This window comes from Pyxicephalus adspersus, chromosome 2 (genome assembly GCF_032062135.1).
Source record: "Pyxicephalus adspersus chromosome 2, UCB_Pads_2.0, whole genome shotgun sequence".
Taxonomy (NCBI): domain Eukaryota; kingdom Metazoa; phylum Chordata; class Amphibia; order Anura; family Pyxicephalidae; genus Pyxicephalus; species Pyxicephalus adspersus.
The window spans coordinates 49,806,447-49,833,164 of record NC_092859.1 but is presented as its reverse complement, the minus strand read 5'-3'; the positions used below and the strand labels follow the sequence as shown (position 1 = coordinate 49,833,164).

General features: G+C 34.9%; 1 protein-coding gene across 2 annotated transcripts in view; it reads right to left on the bottom strand.

Annotated features, from left to right (window-relative positions):
- The window catches only part of MACROH2A1 (macroH2A.1 histone), a 43,735-nt gene that overhangs the window by 7,689 nt on the left and 9,328 nt on the right, over positions 1 to 26,718 (bottom strand). The window contains exons 2-8 of one of the 2 annotated variants that reach the window (XM_072400731.1): positions 23,275 to 23,466; positions 21,313 to 21,419; positions 19,647 to 19,844; positions 14,573 to 14,683; positions 11,725 to 11,824; positions 4,865 to 4,954; positions 917 to 1,091 (exon numbers count right to left, since the gene is read on the bottom strand). In XM_072400731.1, the coding sequence (XP_072256832.1) occupies positions 917 to 1,091; positions 4,865 to 4,954; positions 11,725 to 11,824; positions 14,573 to 14,683; positions 19,647 to 19,844; positions 21,313 to 21,419; positions 23,275 to 23,446 (953 nt within the window). In that variant the 5' untranslated portion in view covers positions 23,447 to 23,466. Of the gene's footprint in view, positions 1 to 916; positions 1,092 to 4,864; positions 4,955 to 9,490; positions 9,582 to 11,724; positions 11,825 to 14,572; positions 14,684 to 19,646; positions 19,845 to 21,312; positions 21,420 to 23,274; positions 23,467 to 26,718 lie in introns of both variants that reach the window. The other variant, XM_072400732.1, reaches the window with a different exon arrangement.

The window sequence follows — 26,718 nt, the reverse complement described above, 5'->3', positions numbered from 1 at the left end:
TTTAAATGTGAGTGGGGGAATATAAAAAAAATATGGATTTCTGCATTTAAATATAATAGTGGGTAAATATTAAGTAAATTACTGTGCCACTACAAGCATTAAGGTCAAGAGCACTGCTTTAGCGCAACTTTTTTCAAATATTTCAAATATTAGTTATAAATAGTATATAAGTTATAAATAGAAGAATACATAGTATGGCATACTTCATGTGGAGTATTTGACACTCATTGTGTCTTTTAACACTAAAATGCTCTTTATTTAAAAAATAAATTTAAATTAAAATCACTAAACTTCTATTAACATTATTCACAAAATTAGTGAAGTGTCTTCCTAAACTTGTAGTCAATACTAAAATGCCACCCTTACAGACATCTGAAAAGATAGCTGGTGGCATGCTTCCTTGGGATTTTAGCCAAAACTATGCAAATGGTAGGGGAAAGTCTACCACAACTCAAGGACCCCCCCTCCCCCTTAGCAATGTTTGTTTCTGAGAAACCCTAGTTATATATGGTTATAAAACTTAGTTTTAAAGCAAGAAAAAGGTTATTAGCTGCAGAGCTTTTAGCTTATAAGCATGAATCAGCATGCCTCTATATTTCCGCCATGACAGACATCTTTTAAAAACAAAGAGAAAAAATAATGAAAATGGTGTTAAAACACAGAAAACTGTTGTAAGGATCCAAACAGATACAAAAGTAAAGTCTGAAAAAAAATCTGTTATAAAGTAATACTACAAAAACAGTTTTAGCAAGAGTTGGCATTTACACAGCAATAAACTGGCAGCTCTTTGCTATACCTTTTATAACTGTCTGGATCTACAACTGTTACAATCATATACCGAACAGCAATACCACTTATATTCATTGTTTCTGTGTAGAGTCAATGGCACTGTCTGCTAGAATGAAATATCACTCACCTTCCACTGCCAATTGAAGGGAAAGCAATTGACTTAATTTTCTTCTCATCTGCTAAAGCCAGGCAGTTCTTCACAGTCTTTTCCAGCAGCTCTTCACACTTGTCAGAGCCCCAGCTTGGGCTGTTGCAGTGAATTACAAACTTTGCAGGCAGCCCATGGCCTGAACTCACAGCGGCTAATCACAAACAGAACACACACAGATAAGTTTTTCATCCTTATAAATTCTGTTTAACATTCTACAGTATTTCATCTTGGACATCTGTTTAGACAGATAAAGAGTATGTTCTGCATCACTCTCAAGGACTCAAGGGCTGCCATTCACAGACAGGTCTCTTATTAAGGATAAAAAATCTCCCATTTTCATTTCAACTGAATCATAAGGACCTCCCTTGACTTTCCTCCATAACTTGATAGACAAACTGATGTAGTAAAAACAAAAAGCAAAAATAATATTAATAAATAAAAAAGGTAAACCTTAATCATCTGACAAGCTTTCCCTACAAATTATTAAAGATCTTCATAAGACAGAGACTTTGAAAAGTGGTACATAAAATTAAAAATGTAATCCCTGCACAGTCCAATTAATACTGCTCTTTTACATCACTTGTAAATACCGGACTATGTAAAAAAGGGTTGGATATCTAACGAAACATCTGTTTTTAAATGATTCATGCATTAACTTCATGCATGTTGTTAATATTGCTGTTAGACAAAAATAATCATTTAAACTGTGCTATTAAGCAATTAGCCTAAATCTTTATTAAATCATCATTATCCCTTGAACACCAGCTTAAATCAGATAGAGAAAACTTACAGTGGATAATGAAATGTGCAGGCTATCTTATCTGCAGATCTGAAAGTATCATAGTGCATGCAATGGTCTTGTCTGTGATGTGTTAGATATTCAAAACTCAAAGAATTATTACTGGGAAATCAAGTAATTAAACATAACAGTTTATATGGATAGGTTCATAAATATTATGGAACCAAGAACTGCTGAAAAGAAAATATTATACTAGTGGGCATTCCTGTAAACCCAGTTTAAACTGTATAAACCTGGGATAGGTATAACCACCTGGTAAGTGGACTACTGAGCTCCCTAAGTTCAGACCCACAGACATTAGAGCAGTTCATATGCTCCCCAAATCCATGTTAACAGTATCATCAGGCAGCCAGCAGAAGAATTCTTTCACTAATTGTATTCTTAGAGGTGCTTTTCATTCGATCAAATGATCTACCAGAGCCATAAAGAATGTAAGTAGTGAAAGACGTTTTTGCCAGCTTTTGGTAAGAAGTGAGGGACTTCAGGAATGGATAAACTGCTCTTATATGTAAAGATCTGGTCTGGATGGGACAGTGGTCTTGATAGACTATACCAAACTGTATGTATAGACAAAAAATGTGTACCTTTGAATAGAAAAGGAAAGGGTAAAACCATGACAAGAAATTTTTGTTGTTCGCCTGGGATCTATTGGTAAAATTTCTCAGTTGTCTAGTGATTCTAGTGACAACTCAAAAATGGTACATTTCTGTTTGGTGACAGTGATCACTAGTCACAGTAGAAAGGTTAATCTCCTCAGTTGAAAGACTTGACAGAATGCCCAACCCTTCCACTCTAGTCACAAAAAATAAATGATAGTCATTCTTCAAATATACCCTATCACTGCACAAAATATGCATTCTCAAAAAATCCTTACTGACTCATGGTTTTCGGCACAAAGGTCAGAATGGGCCTATTTGTGCAATATTTATTTTTAAAACACATCTAATCTATTTTCAAAGCTTCCCAATATTACATTGCTAGCTGTCTTTAAGGTCTAAATGTTTAATATTTCTTAAACGTGACAATAAAAGATCACCAAATCAGTGATATTCACGGTTTGCTGTTCAGTGTCATGATTCATCTGCAAGTTTAAAGTTAAACATTCCAAAACACTGCCATGCATTAATATTGCAATATGTGCAAATAATTGAAAGCCAGTGTTCTTAAAATCAACATCTTTCAGGAGGTGACTGAAAACCTGCTTTTATTTGGTATGAACACACTCCTTCTCTGCATGTTATTGCTTTTCTTTTTCTGTGCAGACATAAAAGGGCTATCATTAAGGACCAAAATTGAATTGTTTGCAGGAAAACTAGGGTCACCTATAAATTTCATGGAGTACGGGGAGTACCAAGAACAATTGTGCAGTTGGGCGTTGTTCTCTAACATATTGAAGAAGTTGAGCTCTGGACATTTCCAATTTGTTCTAATTTATGTTCCACTGTTTCATTTGGCATATGGAGAATGCGTCATAAATTCAGGAGAAATCTAATAAAACAACCTGACATTCCTGTAATCAGATGGGGAATTATATGCAAAATGTGGCCAGTATGGCAGCTTAAATGTTTCACCTTCACACAACGACTTTTATTCTTGAGTTAGAATCAAACCATGATGTGAGTCTGTTAAGTTTTGCCGTCCTTAAAAATAGAAACCACGTACGTTTAGTGAACTTTGCAGGTTAACGGGAAGAGGCCTGCGTTTTACAAATAAGCCAGTATCACAGTTGTTGAAGGAATTCTGGTTCAAAGTGCACAGCAGTTCATAGCTTAATGCTGATGTTATGAAACACCTGATAGATGATACAGTGGAAGCATAAAAAATATTTTGATGACTAGGAGAAAGCATTTCACTGTAATTATATAAATAATAAGGCACAAGAATAAAAGCAGGTAAAACCATTAATGTAGTTATTCCTAAATATAAATAATAAACTTTGCCTAAGATGTACATTTTGGGTGGAGTAGAACTGGGTTAGATTCCTTGCTGTTGCTTTCTTTTTCTTTTTTTTTTCCAAAATGGTCATGGACAGCCTGGCTTCAAAGTTAAACTATTACAATTATCTTTAGGGTAAACTACTCCATGTTTTAATGTGCTAGTTTTGTACCCATCACAGCCATGAGATTGGCAAAGATAACTGGCAAGGTCCTACACACAAGTAAAGACCTTTTAATGAGGTGAACATTGTCCAACAAAATCAGAAGATACATTTTGAGTAAACATATTTTTACATTTTGCATTAGCTGAGCAATTTACCTGGCCTGCCTCTTCTTATATAAGACTTACAGTTTACCTAAAGACACAACTTTTGCTTTCAGTTTTGGATAGCGTTCGGAAGAATCATAACCCCTGTCATGTTTTTATTGTGAACCGTGTACATGCTGGAGAGATTAACCCTTTTTATTATGAAACAGAAAGTGATAAAAAAAGGCAATTTTTAAGATGTCACCAGAACAGAAATTATTTAATAGGTAGCTTGTTTTGGTTAAAAAATTGCTTAAAGGGGGATTTTCCCTCACTTGAGAGATCTTTTTTCACGTCTTGTTCCATTTAGACAAAACTAATGAAAAATCAGAACCTTTGTCAATGTTTTTATGCACAAGAAAGGCAAAGACAAAATCTCTCTATATCAAGACATCAGAAAGCACTAAACAGTTTGATGGTTCTTTATCTACTACTTTTACCTATCTAAAATCTAAGCAGTTTGAGATGAGTTGAGTATTAATAAAAAGAAACTTATCATATATGAAACATGGTTGGGGTGTTGCTGAAATTCCACCTGGAAATTACAGTTGTCTGGCTATCATTTTAAACCCTACTACTTTAGTACTTTGAATCACTGACCTAAAACAAGTAGGTGGACTAAAACATCTAATCATTCTGATTTTCTTACTTCTAGATCAGTGACTCAGAAAATACCAAAACCAATGGGTCAGCCAATCAATTATCATTTTCCAGTGACCAGCAATGACTGTCTTCCTATTTTTTTTTTCATGATAGGTGCAGTCTAGAATATTATTCCCTTCAGCTGGAACAATTAGGTTTATTGCAATAAATTTACAAAATCTACTGGACAAATACAGACAGAGATGTCAGTTTACACACACACACACAGATACACTTACCACCAGCAATATCTAAAGGGCCATTCTTTTTCTTCAGTTCAATTACTGCTTCTATAAACTCTTTACCTCCTTTCTTCTCTAAGGCACTACCTAAATGAAAAAAATGGAGAGATCCAATTTGCTTACTATTTCTAAATTTTTTTTGAAAATGTATACATCCACTTCTGGTCAACTTTCTCTATTTATACTTAAAATCTCAACAAAAAAAATCAAGTTAGCTTTGGTATCTATTTCTCAGATTTTTTGTTGTTGTTGTTAAACCAAAACTTCTAGGAAAAGGATTGCCAAAAACTGGATTACATGGATGACACTTATTGAGGAAACTGATAAACTAATCATACATGAACTGGGCGAGCACCACAGCATTTCCAGGGGCCACATCATTTCCTTAAAGCAGAACTAAACTAAAAATAAAAAAATTACACTTACCTCTAATCCACCTCAGATCCCTCAATGGCGGTGGTCCATCCCACAATCTGGTCCCGTGTCATCCTGGAATTGCTCTGGGCACTTCTGTCTTCTCTTCCGTCTTCTTCTTAACTGTGCGGGTGCGAGATCGGGTGACGTAGCCATTGTTAGGGGGAAAATAAAATAGCTAATCTCACTGCGCATTCATGAGATCAGCATCCCTTTCCTCTTGGTGGAGAAAATGGCAGGCATGCGCAGAAGGAGAATAAATAACAACATTTTTGCTTTATTTAGAAGGGTTGTCTACCCTTCTATGTAAAGTAAAAATGTTGAGTTTAGGCCCGCTTTGAAATTTTTATACCAAATAGTTATAGAGTAACTGATCCTAGCGGGTGGAGTAGGGAGAAAATATGTCTATAAATAAATAAATTATATATATATATATATATATATATATATATATATATATATATATATATGTGTGTGTGTGTGTGTGTGTGTGTATGTGTGTGTGTTTGTGTATGTATCAGCACTATATCTCAATAAATAATGTGAGTAGCTGCCGTTGTGCTTCTGAAAATGCCATTTGCTTAGCTTGGTTTGACTTAAAGAAAAGCTGTGACAAGGATTTTAAGTAAACTGAAAATGCTGACCTAGTTCTAAAAAAAATACTTATGTGGTTGGTGTTCTGATCCTTTGCCTTTAATACATTCTGAATAAATCATTCAGAATAAATATGCGGCTCAGATGTTTAGCTGAATGCTGCATACCTTGGTAGTTAGCTGCATGCTTGTTTCAGGTGTGTGACTGAGACGACTTAACTAAATTATTTACATTCAGGCAATTTCTTTAAAATGAGTTCAGCCATGGCAGTTTTTATATTTTCTCGATGATAGGTCCATTTGAAGTGATTTTGAATCACACTCCAAGAACCTACAAGCAGGTTTTAAATATGGCTGGAGAGTACACTTTCATTAGTGAAGCGGTGTGATCTAGAAAACCTCAAATGCTTTTCCTAAAAGTCATTTGCTATTTTTAGCAAATGTTTTGAATCCTGGACAAGATCCATTCCAGGTTTGCTGGATCACCCAGCTTCACTGATGAAGTATATCCTCTCCAGATTTGGAGAGCTTTATTAAATCAGGTTCATTATGCTTTTAGGCCGCTACATATAATCAATGAAACAATTATAAAATCTAATGTTAAATGCCAGTGGACAAACCTGATCTTCACATCAAACCTATGATATTCTCTACCTCTTGCTTTACTTTTGTGATTGAAATACTATCATTTTTTAAATCAATAATAAAGTATTTTAGTTTTTTAATATTGTACCATATACTTTAAAAAAGTCCTTTAAAGCAATAAACATAAAAGTCGTTTTACTGGGTTGATTTTCTTTTTAATAATTCATTTAGAGCAAGTCTATGATTTAGTGGTTTGTGGATTTTTTTTGTTTACATTTTGCCTTTTGAATATTTGAATATTTACTATTTAAAATATAAAAATGTCAATATAAACATAAAACAATTTAGCTGTCTGTTTGTGAAGCATTACAGTACTTCCTGCCATTTTTTTTACTGATTAGAAAATCCTTTTCGCTGTCAAGCCTCCCCAAGTTCTCCTGGTGGCTGTAAAACCCAGTTTCTATAGGGAAAAAAACCCACAATAAATAAAGCAAGTTGTGTTTTTTAAAAATATTGTAGAAAAAGTTTAGTTCTCCACAACACAGGAAAAACAGCATAGAATATTCAAAAACATCCAACAACAGTAAAAAAAACGAAGGCAAACCTTTGCAGTTCGTGGAAGAAAGGGAAGGTCCACGCAACCATTTGCAAGACCTTTCAGCTGAAACTAGCTTTCACTGATGCAGCTGGGTTTACCTTTTGGAATAGTGCAGTAGACGCCTAGGTTGAGGTTTAAGGGCACACACCTTGGGCAGTCTATTTAGGCTTGATCAATCTATTTAGAGATTTAGAAATTGTCCAGAATCTAACCTTTATAAGGAGGCAGTGGTGTTGAGGTAAATCCATAAGTACCTTAACATAATAATATAGCAATTTGTGTTTGACCAAAGCTGAGCAAAAAGAGGGAATAACAATGTCTTCAATTGGGTGCCAGAAAAAAACACCTTTAGCCCAAAAAAAAAACAAACTTGAAGAACAGGAAAAAGAGTCTTAAAAGAGAAGCTAAAACACTATGAAGGATAAAGAAATCTGCATAATGGGTTTGAATGGGTGTGCAAAAGAAGGACTTTGAGAGCAAGCCTGTGTGCATAGGTAATCCTATAAACCCAGATAAGGAAGAAGAAAAATTGAACACTTTTTGGAGCACTTATCATTTGACCCCCCCCCCCCTCCCCCCAACCCAACAAGAGAAAAGAAAGTATTTTGCTGTCAGAAAATAAAAGTGTTTAACTTCAGGAACCAAAAGTATGCGTTTAAAGTTTGGTTTCACTATAGGTATACCTGGGACTGGGAAAGGCTTCTTTCTGTCACAGCTAGGATGTTCAAATCAGTGATTAAGAAGTGGCGTTAAAGATTGGGTCAAGAACAATTGATATAGTCACTCAAACATAAGCCAAGCAAACATAAGCAAAAAAAATCTGCATACCAGGCACTTGTTGGTCAATCTGTTGGTATGATAGAAACATGAATTTCTTTTAGCTCTGAAGAAGCCTTATATTAAAATTCAAAAACAGAAACACATAAACCAGGCAGAAATTTACTACCCCTCACTTAGCTTGCGCTAAGAATAAATGTTAATTATCAGCTGAAAAGTTATGGAAATGTACCTTACTCTCAGGAGTCTTCTTAAAAGAGAGGAACGTGGTAGTGACTCTTGCTTAAAGCAAACAATACATATATATTGCCTGATAATCCGTAAATTTACTGCAAAATTCAAAATTACTTTACTCAGTGCTGAGTCTATTATACTTGTACAACAGCTACAAGGTCCTACATCACAAATATATACTTGTTTTCCCTATCAATATTACTGTGAAATTCACATCAGAGCTTTCAAAGGTCACTGAAATAGAACAGTGGCAATGGCAATAATGTTACTTCATTTTGGGAACAGTGGACAAAAATGTTTATATTCTCTGCAATTGTTTGATACTGCTTTGTGACATAAATTAAATTAAAACATGTGGAGAAAGTAAAAAGTGTTTCATATAATTCAAAGGTAACAATAATAATGTTACCCATGCAGTTGAGTGAAAGGACAATTTGTTACTTCAAACACAACTTAAAGCTGTCAGAAATACAAACCAGAATATTGTAATAAAGGGGGAAATGGCATTTGTATAGCTATACTAAGAGTGTGTAAATGATAATTATACCATTAAAATATTGTAATACATCTTTTCGATATTGCACAAAAGAGCTGCCAGAAATGCAGTGTTGTCCTGTGCACTCTACAGTTTCATCTTTAACAATGCTACTGGAAAGTGTGTTGAGACTCTTGAACACCACCCATGTTATTGTTGTTCTAGGGTGATAAGTCTATTCTGTTCCTCCAAAGACATGTTAAGCTGCATATTATTATTATTATTATTATTAGTAATACTAGTATTCTTTTGTACCTGGCTTTAGATACACTTTAAGACCTGAAACAGCTCATCTTTGAGTCTCCCGGAGTCCCACTAAGCAAGTCCAGATCCATGCAGTTTTTTAAAAGGAAGATTACTTTCTATGTAATGTTTGTGCTTTGGACCATGGCAACTATGGTATTCGGAAGATAAGGCTAAAACTGTCCTAATTATTAAATTGAGGTAACTAAAATGTATTTAGAATACAGATAACCAGTGCTCCACCACTTGACTGGCATTGCTCTTTGGTATGACATACATTTATAATTTAAAATCCAACTGCCTTTAGAAAAATTGATAACTCTTCCACCCACCACTAAATCATGCATTATATATATATCAGGGCATTTAGAACCAGAGGGGTCAGAAACCCCCATAACACTTGTATCTTCTGAAATGGATAAGAAGTTATTTATTTACAGGTAACATGCAGCATAAACATTTTTTTAACCTTTGCAAACATTGTGCTTGCAGAGAAGATGTTTTTCTTAGTATGCTTAACCTCAGTTACTTTAACTTAACAAAAGATACAGAAACTTATTCTGTTAAATAACCGTGAATAAAAATATATATATACTGTATATGTATATAGGTATGAAATGCTGCATCACTAAACTTTTCATTACCTACTTCACCACCGGTGTAGATGTCAGAGCCTGTCGGATGAACGACAGCATCGCTTTCGAGGTTGGCAATGTCAGCCTTTACAACTTGCAACTATAATAGGCAAACACATGTACGTCAACCAACTTGGATAAAGGACATATGGTGCATTCATTAGTTTACCCAGTTCCTTGTATTCCTACCATGAAAGCTTATGTCAACAATTGAAATACTTATAATTGATTTGTGAAATACTGAAAGGAGCAGAAGTGGAGTTGTTCATAAAGGCAACATTATACTTTGAAAATTCGTTGGACTATAACATTTTGGATAACACTGTTCATATAAATGACTAAAGAAAGGATTTGACTGCATTTTAGTCCCGAAAAGCACTTGTTGGTTGTAGCTTATTAAACTCAGTCTATCACATGATATTATTTGTTTTAGAAATGTAAACCTTTCATGCACAATCTTTGTCTTAGCATATAGTTTTTACTCTAAAATATGACAAAAATATACATTTAAAAGCCAATTTTTAATTCAAAAATGCTATTTTTTACAGAAACATTACTATTGTAATAAAGTATTCCTTTTGCTACTGCACTTTAATAAATGTATTCAGTTGCTTGTGTAGAGAACAAGTGAGAACACAACAATAAAAAAGTATAGTTTACTAAAGGAATAGAGGCTATTCACTATGCAAAAAAACTGACCACATATCAAATAAAAAATATCATATAATCAACCTAAGATAACTTTGAATGCCCAATCATGTGTGAGGGAACTAAAAAAAAAACAACAACAAAAAAGGGCATTAGTAGCATAGAGACATCAGCCATTACATACTAAAGTAGGCTTACTACAGTCTCCAGATATTTTTAGTAATATTACTAAACAATGTGAGCTCTTTGTAGGTAAAAAACAGCTGTACAATAAATTATTTATCTTTATTAGTTATTCCTGAGTAGGAAATCTTCTGCAAATTCCTTGGTCTCTAGGGGGCTTTTTAAATATATTTTAAATAATTTATGCATAGCAAATTTGATTTTGCTATGTTCTAATATTTTACAATACTGTGACTGATTCCTAAAATCTTTGGGCCTGGGTAAATAAAGCTCTCCAAGGCTATAGAAGATATACTTTCATCAGTGAACCTGGGTGATCCAGAAAACCTGGAATGAATTTCTTAAAAGTCATTTGCTGTTTGTTAGCAAATGTATTTCAATCCTGGACCATTCCATGGTTTGCTGGATCATCCAGGTTCACTGATGAAAGTGTATCTTCTCCAGTCTTGGGGAGCTTTAATAAATCAGGCCCAATTACTTAAAAAGAAATTATGAATTTAATTAGTGCATTCTTCATGATTTGATGGTGGATCAGTAAACTCAACTAGCCCATGGGCCTTACATAACCCAGCCACTGTATACATATTGCTCTAAATATTAGATTCTGGTTTTCTACATAAGGTCATCAGAACCTTTATTTAAAATAAAATGAGCTCCTTACCTTTCTAGGTCCATATATAAAAACTAAGTTATTATTTAGAACAGTCATGTAATGCTTTAAAGGAGTACAATCGCTAAAAGCTAAAAGCAAAAGAAACATTTCTGGAAAAAGTAGCAAGCTTGATAAAAAATATACCTTTTAAAATATTATAGATTAAGATAATTTTAGTTAAATTTTAGTTTAGATTAATATCCTTTTAAAGATGGCTGTGGGGAATTACATTTTAATATGTGGATGTTGATAGCCAAACCTCATCAAAGCTACAACCAACTTTGCCAAATGAAATAAAAGAAATAATAAATAAAGAAAATGAAGAGAACATGAGTTATGTGTCTCATTAGAAGATAATTCTCAGTTTTTCCTACTACTTCATACCAAATTTGTTGGTCTGTAAATTAAATACATAGGATATTGAAAATCTTTTTTTATTATCTTTGTTTTTCATATATAACCTTAGTCAGTTATAAAATCAAACGTGTAACAACAATAATAAATGTATCTAATCAGTGCGAGTAGTGCAAAAGTGAGAGATTACCTTCCAAGTGGTAATGCAAAAGTAAAAATTAAATGTTTAGAAAAAGCAGCTAACAGTGAGAGATAATTATAGAAGAGGGACATCAAAAGTCTGGAGATCCAGAGTTGTTTAATTTAAATAAATGAGTTTGAATTTGAGGCATTTATTGTTTTGCAGTTTTGGAATCTATAATTATCACTCGACATTTAGCTGATAAAAAACCTATGTTTCATTTACCTATATCATCTTTAAGGTCAATGTCAGCATTGGTAGGGTTGATAACAGCCTCCACCTCAAATCCGGCTAAATTACTGATTTCACTGTGAATGAGGTTCAGCTGCAAAGAAAAGCACGAGCGGGAAGATAGTAGTGCAGTGCGAAGAGGTCAGGAAGCAGAAAAGGTGTAAGCAAAAGAGCTGTATGTGGGATTGTCAAAATTAAAATCTTATAGGAGTAAAAAAGCAGTAGCAGCTTGTAAGTATTCCGAACAATGTCTATGGCTAACCATCAATATTTCCAGTTACTGTAACACATTTTTCATTATCTATTTTCATTATCAATTTTCCACAACAAATCTGTACTTTCTTATAGAGATTCATAAAGCTTGTTGATGTATCTAAAGGACAACTTATCTGTAGATAATACTAAAGATCCATCAAATTATTTTATTAGGGTCAAATAACATTTGTAGGATGCCGAATTTGAAATAATAAATTACTGCTTTCCAAATTTTGCTAAAAGTTGAACTTTAGCTAAATGAACATTTAAAATACGTAAATGAAAATAATTTACCAATCCCAAAGGATTTGTAATTCTGTTTAGATAATTTTGGTATTCAAGCACCCCTTTTAGACTCAGAAGCCAGGTTTGTGACCTCTCTGAAGGCTACACTACTCTAAACAGGTACTTGAGAAAATAAAGTCATAATATGCATCATAAGGTTCAAAAGAATGATACTATAACTTTACATTGAGGACAAAATAGTGGCTTTATTTATAGATACTTTTAGAAAGTGCATATCTATTTATTATATTTTGCGGACTAGATTTCTGTAACACTAGAGGTTTAGCCTTGCTCCTTATTATAGAGAACCATTTTAGGTTTAAAACATTTACTTAACTTAAGTAAAAGTGTACTTTAAAAAGACTTTGGCGGGAAATGGGGACAGACTGTTACATGTACAAAGAGTGGCACCGATAGCTTCCTGCACATACCTGTAGAAGCCTCCTAAACTACCCTGCCATGGCCAACAGTCCTACAGGCCAACCCTCTGCACGTTCCAAGTAGGACTGCATAACAGTGGGCTTGTGGAAATGTGTTGAGAGATGCTAACAGCAAGTTGCAAAACAACCAGGAAGCATCTGAGCTTTGCCTGCTAAAAAGGCCCAGAATTCAGGCAACACATTTGGGATGCTGCTGACGGTATGTGCAGGTATATATATATATATATATATATATATATATATATATATATAGTTCCGTTTAAAAATAGCTTTAAAATGGTCATTGATTCAATATTGAAATCAACCTATTTGCAAAAGATCTATTAACCTAATTCACAAACAAGTATGTAAAAAGTAGATAAGTTCCTTCTTTGGTTTTAAACTCCTTAACAGGAAGCCATCTGTATGCAGAATCTTTAGTAAAGTAATCCCTCCCCCCCCCCCCCCCACTTACTTGATACGTTAATGTTTAAATCTGGACCATTTATACACTTTGAACCACATTTTATTTGGAGCACCTACTTTTATAATTACATGAACATTCAAGGCAGAAAATTCACCATATTACAGCTAAATTAGTTCTACTGTTTATCTAACTAAATTGGGCATTAGCATTTATTAAGTCAGTGGACATGAATAACAGTCATGGAAAAATGTAGCAATTACAATAATGATACACACAAATTGCATTTCATCAGATTATTAAAACAAGTGAGAGGGTTTGAATTTGAAATGATGTGAATATTAATAAAAAAATAATACTAATTTTCATCACTTGCTGGATAGGTTTGTTTTATACTAAACCTAGCATTGTATAGACATTGAATTTACTATAAAGTAGACAAAATCAAAACAAAAAATTGTATTTACATGGAATGACTAGATAATGTCAGCTCCACCCCCCTAACTAATATTTCTAGTGGCAAAAGCTCTTATTAATTCAGTGGATTACAAATACTTGCTGCTACAGTTAGCAATTCTTAAGGGGCAGATGTCAGCTAGACATTCTGCAGGCACTCCATGTAAATGCAGCCTTAACCTGTCTACATGTTTACCTGCATTCTCTGGCCCCTACCTCCTCTTTTCATTAATAGTTTAATTAAATAATTTAATTTTAGGGTGATATCATGGCTGTGTGCTTCTGACTAACTTCTTTTTAGTACTAGTTTACAATACTACAACATCCTGCCTTAGTACTCCCCTCTAGAAACTTTAATCAGACTTTATTGCACGAGGCCCACTCTTGGTAATATACCTTCATTATTAAAGACCTCAAATATATTACATGAAATGGGTGGGCCAGGAACATCAAGGTTTGGGGGGAAAGGGCTAGATGATGCTAGAAGCTCATAATGTGCAGTGAAATCATAGTAAATGCAGGGCACGAGCTGTCGAAATTTGCAAAACTAGATAAGATAAGGCTGGAGTTTTGGTTTAAGTGAAACAGATACTAAATGTATTCACATATTTCAATGTAAAGTAGCCATATATGTACAGAAATTATACATTGCTTTATAGACACTTGCAGTGTGTCTAAAATATCCATATTGACAGAAAATACACAGTACAAAATCCCCCCTTTTTTTGTAGTAAAAGCAGTAAAAAATAGTTACTGCTTCCTAAGTCTTCCTTATTATAATAATTTAGTTTGCTTTCTCATTATAAAATTCCCACATCACTTTCTATTTAAATAACTTTATAAGAAATATTTTTTTTTTTCTGAAGGACTTTTGAAACTTAGACATATTTGTTTGTGAATTATTGTGAATATTATATATTCATATAGGGGCAACAAGTGCTTACAAAAAAGTCATTACACATAACAAAAATATACACAGCAAATATGTTATAATGAAGCATACCTTCTGTCCCAAGAAAAGACTTTTGGTGGAAAGAATTGTGAACCCATTGGCTGGTGCACCTTCTGTTGTACTGTCTGCACTTGCTGCTTTGCTAACCTCTCCTTGCTTCTTCTGAGTGGATACAAAAAATAAACATACATTTTGTTTTTGTAGAGGTTATTGTTTTTTTTTGGTATTTTATAGCATGTAGAAACAGAGGAATTCAGCAAAATCAAAAGAATTTAACAAAATCAGTAGCATCCCCAAACGTACTAAAGGAACATACCAACAAAGCAGAAGCTAGGAAGTACAACTACTTTTAAAGTGTATATAAACCCTAACAATGTACTTTTTGCATTTGATCCATTTTGTTATGGTAAATTAACAACAGAATGTGCTTTGTAGTATTTTTATCAATTGTGTTAGAATTTCAAAGCTGTCCTATGCCCTGTGTGAATCTTTAGTGCAGCCCCTCTACCCAGTTGTTATCCTGCTCTACTATTTCAGCCCACAGTAAGGCATATGTTGTTATTCTAAAAATGAAAACATGAGTTTGTTCTGTCTTAGAAAGCCCCAGCATACCCACTAAATGTGCCCAAAATTTCTTGTGTGCACCTAGGGAGCCTCCAAATCCCAGGACCTCTTCTTTACATCCCCCTAAGGGTTCTGAGAGGCCAAGGACAGTAAGACAGGGACAAAAGAAGCTAAATGATGAGTAGTTGGGTAGATTGTTATGGAAAGAGAAGAGATACAAGATATATCGAGGTGGGCTGCTTGGCCCTCATTAATGTGTCTTCCTGCGTAAACAACGCGGCATTAAATCTGGGGCATGTGAATTTTTAAAAGAACTCATATAGTAGTGACAGAAGAATACATAACAGCCCTATTTTACTTACATTTCAAAGGGTAAATGCCAAGAGTACAGTCATAAGAAAGAACAATATGAAGAACAATTGTACATTCAATAAGGACCATAGTAAGAAACACATATGATATAAAACAATAGTAATACAGGGGGGGTTTGGGAGCTAGGGGTGTGCAAACATGGAATAAAAAAAGTTTTTAATGCACATTGTAAAAGAGGAATAAAATCAAAGTAATCAGTTTCAGTGCAGGAGAAGAATAAAGACTGATTTCAGCCACTGAGTTCCTATAATAAACGTCTCTTACAAAATTATTTACTGCTCCCCTCTGTCTGTTCTCTATTTCATTGTCATCTACATATTTGTTGACATTGAACTGGCAGTATTAATAGTACAGCTCCATGCAAAGATCTTGTTATGCTTTTATTTGCGTCCTCTTTTTCCTTATATGTGCAAAGATAATAATGTCAGCAAATGTAACCCACTTCTGATTAAGCACTTAGATTTTTCTTACAATCCATTCTTTTAATTTGACCTTTTACATAATCTTCCTACTAGGTTCTTGTGCAATATTGTATTTCCTATTACAAGCACATACTCAAAACACATACTAGGTAAATTGCCTTTAAATAGTGTATCATTTCCATGTCACTATTTATTTTAATGAAGAGACATGCAACCTTCTGACATTTATAATAAGCCAAGTCCAGGATGCAGGAAGTGGCCATTTAATGTGACCTAAGTCAAGGTATCTTAGACAGAGAAACTTTTGTCTTTATGAGACATTTTATAATGCAAGAGATGTTATACCTAAAATAAGTGCAAGGGAGTAAAATGTTCGCCTTCAGAGTTTTAGCAGTTAAAAAACAATGAACATTTACATAGATTTGTAAAATACAGGACCTCATTTATTTATGCAGTAAGAACTGTTTGTGTTACCTATTTATACCCATTTAAATAAAACAAAAAGAAAAATGACAGTTTTTATTTAAGATTTAAACTACTGTTGTTGACCAGTGTATATGTAAAAAATGTTATTTGGGACACGTTTAAAGCTATTTTCAGTTTTGTAGGTTACCCACAATTATATTTATGTGTGGCACCCATCAGAAAAAAAATCCTTTTCCAGCTGCCAAAGGACCTTTTCAGACCCATGGTGTAAAATTGCATGGTTTTCCTCACTGAGGGAATTCACATGTGACTAAGGCTGCAGCACAAACATTTAAAGAGCAACTGCGCGGTCAAAAGCGGCATTTCACGATCTGCCAAAACCGTGGCCAAGTGCAGCAAAGTATAAAAAAGTGATTTCCAAGCTCTCCTATTCACTTGAAGAAGAATATTTCCATGACGTGAGTGTTTGTATTACCTAAGAGTAGAGATGTGTGACCTAGGTGCTAATTTCAACCAACCAGCCAGCGTATCTCAAAAAATACATTTTAAGAATATAAGAGGGATGTTATTGCTAACTTGGTTTTAAATGAATGCAAAAACCATTCCATCCATTGAGCATGTATTTCATTTCAGCAATGCATTGAAAGTGAATGCCATATCCCTTAAGATGTTGAATACAAAAATAGAGCAAAATATGGGACTTTTAAGGCATCAAGTTGAATAGAAATACATTATTAAATTATTTTTAATCAAATTGATGGGCATTCACTTTCAATGAATTGCTGAAATAAAATACACACTCAATGGATGAATTGGTACACATTTATTTGTTGGATGACATAGAAGCACTGTGTCTAGTACATAATACCCAGGTCCTGTGAAGTGTTAACAGGACCAAGTTAAAATACCAGATTGCGTTATGTAAATGTTTTTCTTTGACACTATGTAACACATATATGTATATATTATTTCATACAATCCCTGAGCCATGTACCTCATTCTTTTTCTTCTTTTATACATTATTTATGATTGCTTAATGAGGTGGCTCAACATTTAAAATTATTAGTGAAGTGGGGGGAACACCCTTAATGAACTTGCAAGTCTGTCATCCCCATCCTTTCTACATTACTGTGTCCTTGTGTGTGCATAATGTGTTGGAATCTTGTACACATATACTTCTAGGTCAGTGGCTCACTTTGTAGTTGAAAAAAAAGAGGATAGAAGCCCATGAAACCCGGCTAGGCTAATTCTGATATGGGCTACACGCATAGTAGTGGGAGTTGCATAATGGAACTTAAAATGGTTTAAAGAATGATACAATTTGACTGATTTGAGAATATGAAGATTAGGATTATGTGGACTTTGATACAAATGAATAGAATGTATCATTATTACCTGATTTATTTTAATAAATGTATTTGAGATTGTTACAATGATTTATATATGAGAGCTTCAATCGTATTTCTTAAGATGGTTTCATTGCTTGTATACTTTTAGTTTAATAATATATTTTCAGAAAGCTAATATATAATTACGTCATGGACAAAGTAAATAACAATCAGTAGAGCTCCCAGGGCTGGCAACGCTGTAATGGAGCAGACAGCCGGAGACTTAAGCTACGTACACACGTCAGATTTTTATCGCCCGATAATCGGCATCGGCCAATTATCTGCCGTGTGTACAGTCGGTGTCATCCATCGTCCGGACGACCGACCTGCCGGATCCACGGACGATGGACGACAGCCGATCGTAATGAAAGTGAAGGGGAGAGCGCGCAGCAGGGTGCCGCTCTGTCGCTCTCCCCCTCCCCTCTCCATAGAGCATGAACGGTGCTGTATGTACAGCACCGTTCATGCATCGTGCACTCCCTTGTCGTTGGAAAGGATCGTGAAAGATCCTTTCCAACGACAAAAATTGGCAGTGTGTACGCAGCTTTAGACTTGTTGGAGATGCTAGCTTGTGGTGGACCCAACTTGCCTGCTATCCTTCTATTCTCAATAAGTAAATCCCTGCCAAGTGCAAGCAGCCACAAAAGGAACAGAAGTCCAGGGGGAATATTGTAATGTGTCTCAACAATGGGCTGTGGAGTACCCCCAGTTTAAGAATTCTTAAGTGGTTGGCGTACACCATTTTAAAATCTTTTTTTCAGTATGTCTGGCATGAATGTGAAGCATATGAAAATTTGACAGAAGGCCCAGCATCTAAATCATGAAGAAGGGCAAGCTAAAAAATGCTGCTACTAATTTCAATGCTTACTTCCTGCAACAGGAAGTGCTGTTGCTGCCATATTCTACAACAGATCTATAACAGATTTACCAAAAAAGATTTGCTAACAGCTGAATTCCAGGCAAAACAGATTATCTAAATACAAAAGTCATTGGTATTCTTGCTTGACTCGTGGAATCGTTGGTGTATTCTTTTCAGATCAGAACAGAAATCCAGCATTAAACAATTTGTATTTTGGTCCTGATTTAAAAAAGCTCTCCAAGGCTGAAGAGGATACACTTTCATCAGTGAATCTGGGTGATACAGAAAACTTGAAATTGATCTGGTCCAGGATTGAAAATATTTGCTAACAAATAGCAAATGACTTTTAAGAAATCCATTCCAGGTTTTCTGTATCACCCAGCTTCACTGATAAAAGTGTATTCTCTCCAGCCTTGGAGAGCTTTGATAAATCAGGCCCTTTGTCTCTTGCAGGAGTTTAAAAAAAGACAATTTATTTCTCCTCTCTCTCTTTAGGCGACTGGTCTTGTATCCATGCCCTAAAGTTTTCAGTCGGAAAGTAGATGAAGGGTCCCATCTGTTGGGTCCAACCAACGACTCTGCTCTCTGCAAGGACTAAGTAAACAACAACTGATGATGCTTTTGTTACTTTTACATGGTAATATCTGGTTTTATATTATTTGTGGTTATAGAGGATTATAAATAAATGTTTTTGCTTGGGGTTCAATTATTTAAGAAACTATATTGTGAGGAATGATGACAAACATGCCAAATAATTGTTTCTGGCTTACATTCACTTGTATGTATCCTATTAGGTTTAGGACTACTGTTTCTAGCACTAGTCTAGTTTTTACATTTCTGCCAGATTTTATTTAAAAGGTGGAACAAATACCATAAGATTTGGGAATACCCATTTTCATAAAATTCAATGATTCTTGTTTAACTGTTATCTCAGAAAAACTATTAGTTGGCATTTAGGAGCAACCTATATGGGATTAGCACTATTTTTTGGCACAAGTGACTTGATAAATTCAACTCAACTTCAATGTCTAATACTTTACATGTTCTTAGTATAATAAAATAAGCCCTTTTCTGGAACAGTAGTGAGTGCGTACCTTGGATTTTCTGATCCCTTTTTTGGCACCTGGCTTTTTCGAAGTTAATTTTTTTGGTGATGTCGTTTTGGCTTTTTTTGCAGGTGGTGGTGTAATAATTGCCTCCAGCTTTCCTTTGCTTCCACGCTTCTTTGCCAACAGCTCTGGATGAATATTCGGTAACACACCTCCGCTGGCAATAGTGACACCTTTTAAGAGCTACACATAGAAAAAACATCTATAATATTTAGATTTAGAAAAACTGCATCAAATATTACCATGACCAAGTCTGGTTTGTTTTATTAAAGTTTGCTTTACAAAGTTAAGACTTTCAAAAAATTGTGTGATTACAAAGTGAATGATAGTGAATAAAGTGCTAATTTTACATTAGTTGTTTGCAAAGGATGTTAAAATATTCAGTTAAAAAATCTGTTGGACTTCCAGTCTATAAAGGAACAAAACAACTTTTATTGATATAAATTAAAAACATGTATTGAAAGATGTAGACAAAAAAGTGTCTACACCAACCAAATTATTAGAAGGTAAAGAGTGGGGTGAAAAGTATTACCACAGCGCACTCTAGTGTTCATCTTGAAATCCTACATATTAGAAAATCAGTAGCTTCATTTAATTCAATCTATTTTGTGATGCATATTTATACAGACAAATATAACTATACAAATAAACTAACATTGAGCATATCTAAAAACATTTGCAAACTATTTATTAATTTATTACTATACATTCTTTGCAGATTCACTGATACTAGCTTTTTCATGTTTATAAGGCAGTTAGTAAGATACTAGTGATTTTAAAAACTGGTCAATATGCAGTAAAAGTTAAATGCTTATCTCCAGGTATTTAAAAAAGAAGAACAAAAAATGTACATGTATATATATATATATATATATATATATATATTTATATATATATATATATATATATATATATATATATATTAGTAAATCATGCACATGACTGTTCTCAGAACCATATAGAGTAGGCTAGAAACACAGACCATTTGACAGGAAAATCAGTTTCCGTTTATGTATTATTTATGCTGGATCTACACTGATTTTAAAAACACTTAAAAATGTTACTACTGCATTTATATGTGTTTTTATGCACTTTTACTAGCCTTTAAAAGCAGGAAACGCCCCCCTTGAAATAAATAGAAGTGTTTTCCGGCGTTTTAATTTCTTGAACGCTGCAAGAAGCGTTATAGATGACGGTTATAAATGTGCCTTAGGTACTGGTGTAGATTAGCCCATTGTAATGAATATGAATTTCAAACATGGGCTTTTAAAGCCTCAGGTTAAAGGCTGGGAACAAAAAGTCCATGTAGACTAAGCCTTAGCAAAAGACTAAATTAGTGATTGTGCTATAAAACTTTACAAATAGGATACAGTTGTGAAATTGTGAAAGTTAGAAACCAATATTTTTTTCCTTTTAACACGTATGCATTAAATGCACTACACTTGCTAACATATTTTGACTTATTCTATTCTTTAAATTCATATTAGTTCAGAATATTTTCAGCATTCTTTTCTTTTTTTTATCCCACCCACCCTGCACACAACCTGTTTTTTATACGTTTTCTAATATAAAATTTTTAAGTATACACAGTGTGAAGTAATTATGGTTCACGTCCATTTGTTTTGTCGATAAAATGTACAAAATTTCCTACCTGATTTAACTCTTCATCATTGGCTACAGCAAGCAATATGTGTCTGGGTGTGACTCTGCCTTTTTTGTTATCTCTAGCTGCATTTCCAGCCAGCTCGAGAATCTCAGCTGTAAAATAAAATGGATAATCTTTAACAGTTCATCAAAAAAATGATAAAAAAAAGCATTTTGCTAGATAGAATCAAACAAACTTACACACATTTGTTATGTTAAAATGATCTTTCTACAGTGTTACATCTCACCATTACTCTATGTCTAGCTGCCATGACATGCATGCATGGCAGCTGTCATGATTCTTTATGATTTCAAGTTCATGTGCACATCTTGAAATCTCTTTTAGTGCATCACCACATGGTCAACATTTCTGCCTATCGCATGCCTACCACTGAGAGATTATGAACCTGATTTATCAAAGCTCTCCAAGGCTGGAGAGAATACACTTCCATCATTGAAGCTGGGTGATCCACCAAACCTGGAATACATTTCTTCAAAGACATTTGTTCTTTATTAGCACATTTTTTTTGAATCCTGGACCAGATCTATTCTAGGTTTGCTGGATCACCCAGCTTCACTGATTAAACTGTATCCTCTCCAGCCTTGGAGAGCTTTAATAAATCAGGCCTGCCAATAAGCTGCCATTGCTGAATTTTATTGCTAATTGCCTGGATGAAAAGCTGATCTTTTGGTTTCAGATACTTCAGTCACAAACCTAACACAAGCATGCGGATAACTGTCCCGACAATTAGCTGAACTGCATTCCCATTCTAGGTCAGTGATTCAGAAGGTATTTAGGACAAAGGACCAGAATACCAACCAGGCAAGCGGGAAATTTTAATGCAGATCAAAAACGCCAGCTTACATTATGTCTTAAGAAAAGGTCTGCTTTAGAGATTGCTCTAAGAATATCTGAGAAAACCTTAAAACACTTAGGGAATACACTGCTTTCTATTATAGTCTAATGAGTTATTTGGTATTGTTTTACTGATATTTAAGAAATAGTGAAGTACAATCACTGTGTGACATCAGTAAACCAAAAAAAACATAAAAAAACACATTGGAACTCAGTACTCAGGATAGGAAGGTTGTCTGGATAAAATAAACTGGCTGAATAAAATGACAAATTCTTTACATATGAAACCCTACAAGATCTTCTTGAAAATGCTAGCTTCCCAGCTGTTTTGCTGATCCATATGCTTCAATACTTTCTTAGTCACTCACCAATGATAGGTGTGCAGATCTGAAGTTCTGACTTTAGCTACAGTATGCTTGCTCCAGATCAGTGACAAGCAAAACAATGTGGCAATTGGATCACCACGACAGCAAAAAAACAAAATTTTAGCCAGCATATGGCAGCCTACCTATTTTATACACTTTGGGTTTAAGCTATTCATATTTCTTTACCTATATAGAATGGTAGAATTTAGGAAATAGGAATTAAAAGGGTTTGTAACTAAGTATCTAACTCCACCAGCTTACAGACTAGGTAAAGACTATGCTTCAGGTCAGGTCCAGGTGTTGTCTAAATTCAGATGAGTCCAAAAACATTTTCCTGTCCCAAGTGCTTGTAAAGTTTTACCAAACTTCAAGATCAAAAATGTATTACAGAAGGTACATGTTGTGTCTCTTCTGCAATAACTTACCTGTCTGTTTGCCTTCTCATGTAGAATGTACGCTGAGCTGCACATGCACAGCACTGTATGTGATCTCATACTACATACATACATCACATACTTTTGTTTTGGGATTAAAGGAACTTCTTTGTACATGTCTGGGTGTTAAGTCATTCTGATCTGGCCAATCAAGTTGGTCAAAAATTCCAAACCTGCAAAAGGACTAGCTGAAGATGCTCATGAAAGTAAGTTGAAAAACTGAACAATTGTCAGAATTCAAAATCAAATTTAAAATGAAAAAAAAAAATGTAAAGGGTAACTATTGTCCTAATAACACTGTCTGCAATGCTTACCAGTCAGATACTCCAAGACAGCAGCCATGTACACAGGAGCCCCAACTCCAATCCTGTATTTTGGATGTCCTTTCTTTATATAACGCAGCATTCTTCCCACAGGGAATATGACTCCAGCCTTTGCAGACCTTGAGGTCTTTGTGGTCTTCTTTTTACCACCTCTGCTCGACATCCTAGCTTTGTGCTATTACACTGTTGGTTGATACAAAGACAAAAATAGATAAGTGAATTCCTAAATATAATCTTTAAACATAACAAATCCATAACCAATAACAACATAGACAAGGATAGAATCTTTATACGCAAGTCTTAGCCTGATTTTCCATTCCCATTTGTAAGTACTAAAAACAAATTCAATTTAGTTTTGAAGAACTAAGTAATGTATGGTGGCTTGTTTAAAAAAGAAATGATGGTACTTACTGATTCCTGTCAGTTATTAAAGCGGAATTAAACCCTGTATATACTCACCTGTCCCAATTTCATCACAGGTGTGGCTATCTACTTCTTTTCTTTATTGTTGGGAATCTTCAGTCATCTTTATTGTCCAGGCATGGATGATGTAACTGCACAGGAGTTCATTTAGTCCTGAGAACCACAGGGAAAGACAGGATGTGCTGAAAATCCCTGCAGCCAACAACTGACAGCTGAGCGAGAGATGAGGCAAGTAACATCACCTGTTCTTTTCTGCAATAAAGCCCTGCCTGATCACAAATTTCTAAAGTACAACTTAGTGTACAGATGTGGTCCATATGAACACCCCTAAACAAACAACACTACCTCTCAAATTACCTTTACACAGTATTGGTCTTCATAACTAGGAATTCATTGCTTAGCCAGAACATAAGATGTTTTTACAATACAATAGCCCCTTACATAACCTACAAGATTACAAGCTTTGTAATGGTGACTGTAGAAGGCATTTTGTTTGTTTGATTCATGGTCATGTCCTGTACTGCCTGAAAGATTGATAAGCGAAAAATTGTGGTCATACCTTTATCGTATGGTGTATCTTTAGAACAGAGTGGAAATAGGTTAGAGCCTCTGTCAAATTATTGCTGTCTGTTTTCTTTTTGGGAAGGTGTACCCCTCTATTTGTACTGATGACCATTAATATCATCATTGACAGAGAGTGAAGAGACAATTAACATTTCAGAGTTGTCCCCAAACATGGGGTTTTATATTGGGGACACTCCAAGAGATGAAAAACTCACTTTTCTGTTTCTTAAGAGAAGGAAGTAAATAGAAATTTGCCAAATGGAATTCAGAAGTAAAAAAAAATAAAAAAACTGGCAGGGCTTTTAATAATTTCATACTCTACCCCCCCCCCTCCCCCCATGGCTAGACATACAATTAAACATATTAGTGCTAAAAACATAAATTTCTAACCAAAAAACAGGCCATCAGAAAAAAATTCTACTAGTTCTGCCTATAAAAATAGTGTTGCGCAGTATGGATTTCTGCACTCTGTACCTTACCATTACTCTCAACGGTCCTTTGTCAAATAAGTTTACTCATGTTTAAGAAGAGCTAGTCTCATATAATGCACCTAATTTATTAAAGCTCTCCCAGGCTGGAGAAGATACACTTTCATCAGTTCACTGGCTGATCAAGCAAACCTGGAATGGATCTGGTCCAGGTTTCAAAACATTTAGTAGCAAATAGTAAATGACTTTGAAGAAATCCATTCCAGGTTTGCTGAATCACCCAGCTTCACTGATGAAAGTGTATCCTGGGAAAAGCTTTAATAAATCAGGCCCAATGTCCCCACTTTTTTTTAGAATGTTGAAGCCTGATGCGATTGTGAACAAAGCAGGCTGTGCAGGTCCATCCAGAGTTTCTTTATAACTTCCATAAACCATATAGTTACTCTGTAGTCATGTACATACCAAGTGTAAGAAGTCTACAAAATCACCAAATGATCAAGGCTAAGCTGCATGTTCTGTGGAGTGGGAAAAAGACAAGATGGAGACAACCTGTTACGGGAACTTCATTTGAACCTGTTAGCATTTGGTTGTTTTGTGATTCACTATGGCCAATCACTTATCAATGTAATAGGACACCTGTAATGTGATATAAGTTATTTACTCGAGATGACAATCATGAAAATCGAGCATCTGTACAGAGCCTCGCTTTTTTCTCAGTCTTTTTGTTACAATCGCTGTTTGGTAAGCTCTTCGGGGCAGGGTCCTCTCCTCCTGTGTCACTGTCTGTATCTATCTGTCATTTGCAAACCCTATTTAATATACAGCGCTGCGTAATATGTTGGCGCTATATAAATTCCGTTTAATAATATAGGTAATATATACATTGCAAATGTAAATATCTGCACAACAGAGAAGAACTTGTAGGAACCAGCTATTTCCCACATATGTTAAGATCATGAAGATCAGTATGAAATAACCAACAAAGACATTTTAATATAAGGAAGGAGGTCAGTGTGGTTTCATCCAAAACTGACAACACTGCTGAGAGAAGCTCGACGTATAATTATCTTTCTGAGCAATCTGTTACACAGAGAAGTGTTGGTGCACTCATTACACAGAAAATGGTGAATACACCATTCAATGGAGAAATATTGGCCCTGTTGTTACACAGAGAATGGTGTATACACTGAGAAGCGTTGGCGCTCTTGTTACACAGAGAATGGTGAATATATAGAGAAGTGTTGGCGCTCTTATTACGCAGAGAATGGTGAATACAGAGAAGTGTTGGCGCACTTGTTACACAGAAAATGGTGAATACACAGAGAAATGTTGGCGCTGGCATTACACAGAGAATAAACTAAACTCAAGAGAAGTGTTGTGGCTCTTGTTACACAGAGAATGGTGAATACACAGAGAAGTGTTGGTGCTCTTATTAGGCAGAGAATGGAGAATGCACAGAAAAGTTCTGGAGCTCTTGTTACACAGAGAATGCCGAGATTGCCGCTCTTGTTACACAGAGAATTGTGTATACACAGAGAAGAGTTGGCGCTCTTGAGGCACAAAGAATAGTAAAAACACAGAAGTGTTGGTGCTCTTGTTACACTGAATGGTAAATACACAGAGAAATGTTGGTGCTCTTGTTACACTGAAAATGTTTCATACACTGCAAAGTGTTGGCCCTTTTTGTTACACAGAGAAGTATTGGCGCTCTTGTTACACAGAGAATGGTGAATACAAAAAGAGATGTTGGTGCTCTTGTTACACATAGGATGGTGAATACACAGAGAAGTGTTGGCTCTCTTGTTACACAGAGGATAGTGTATACACAGAGAAGTGTTGGTGCACTCATTACACAGAGAATGGTGAATACACCATTCAATGGAGAAATATTGGCGCTGTTGTTACACAGAGAATAAAGTATACATAGAGAAGTGTTGGGGCTCTTGTTACACAGAGAATAAAGTATACACAGAGAAGTGTTGGGGCTCTTGTTACACAGAGAATAAAGTATACACAGAGA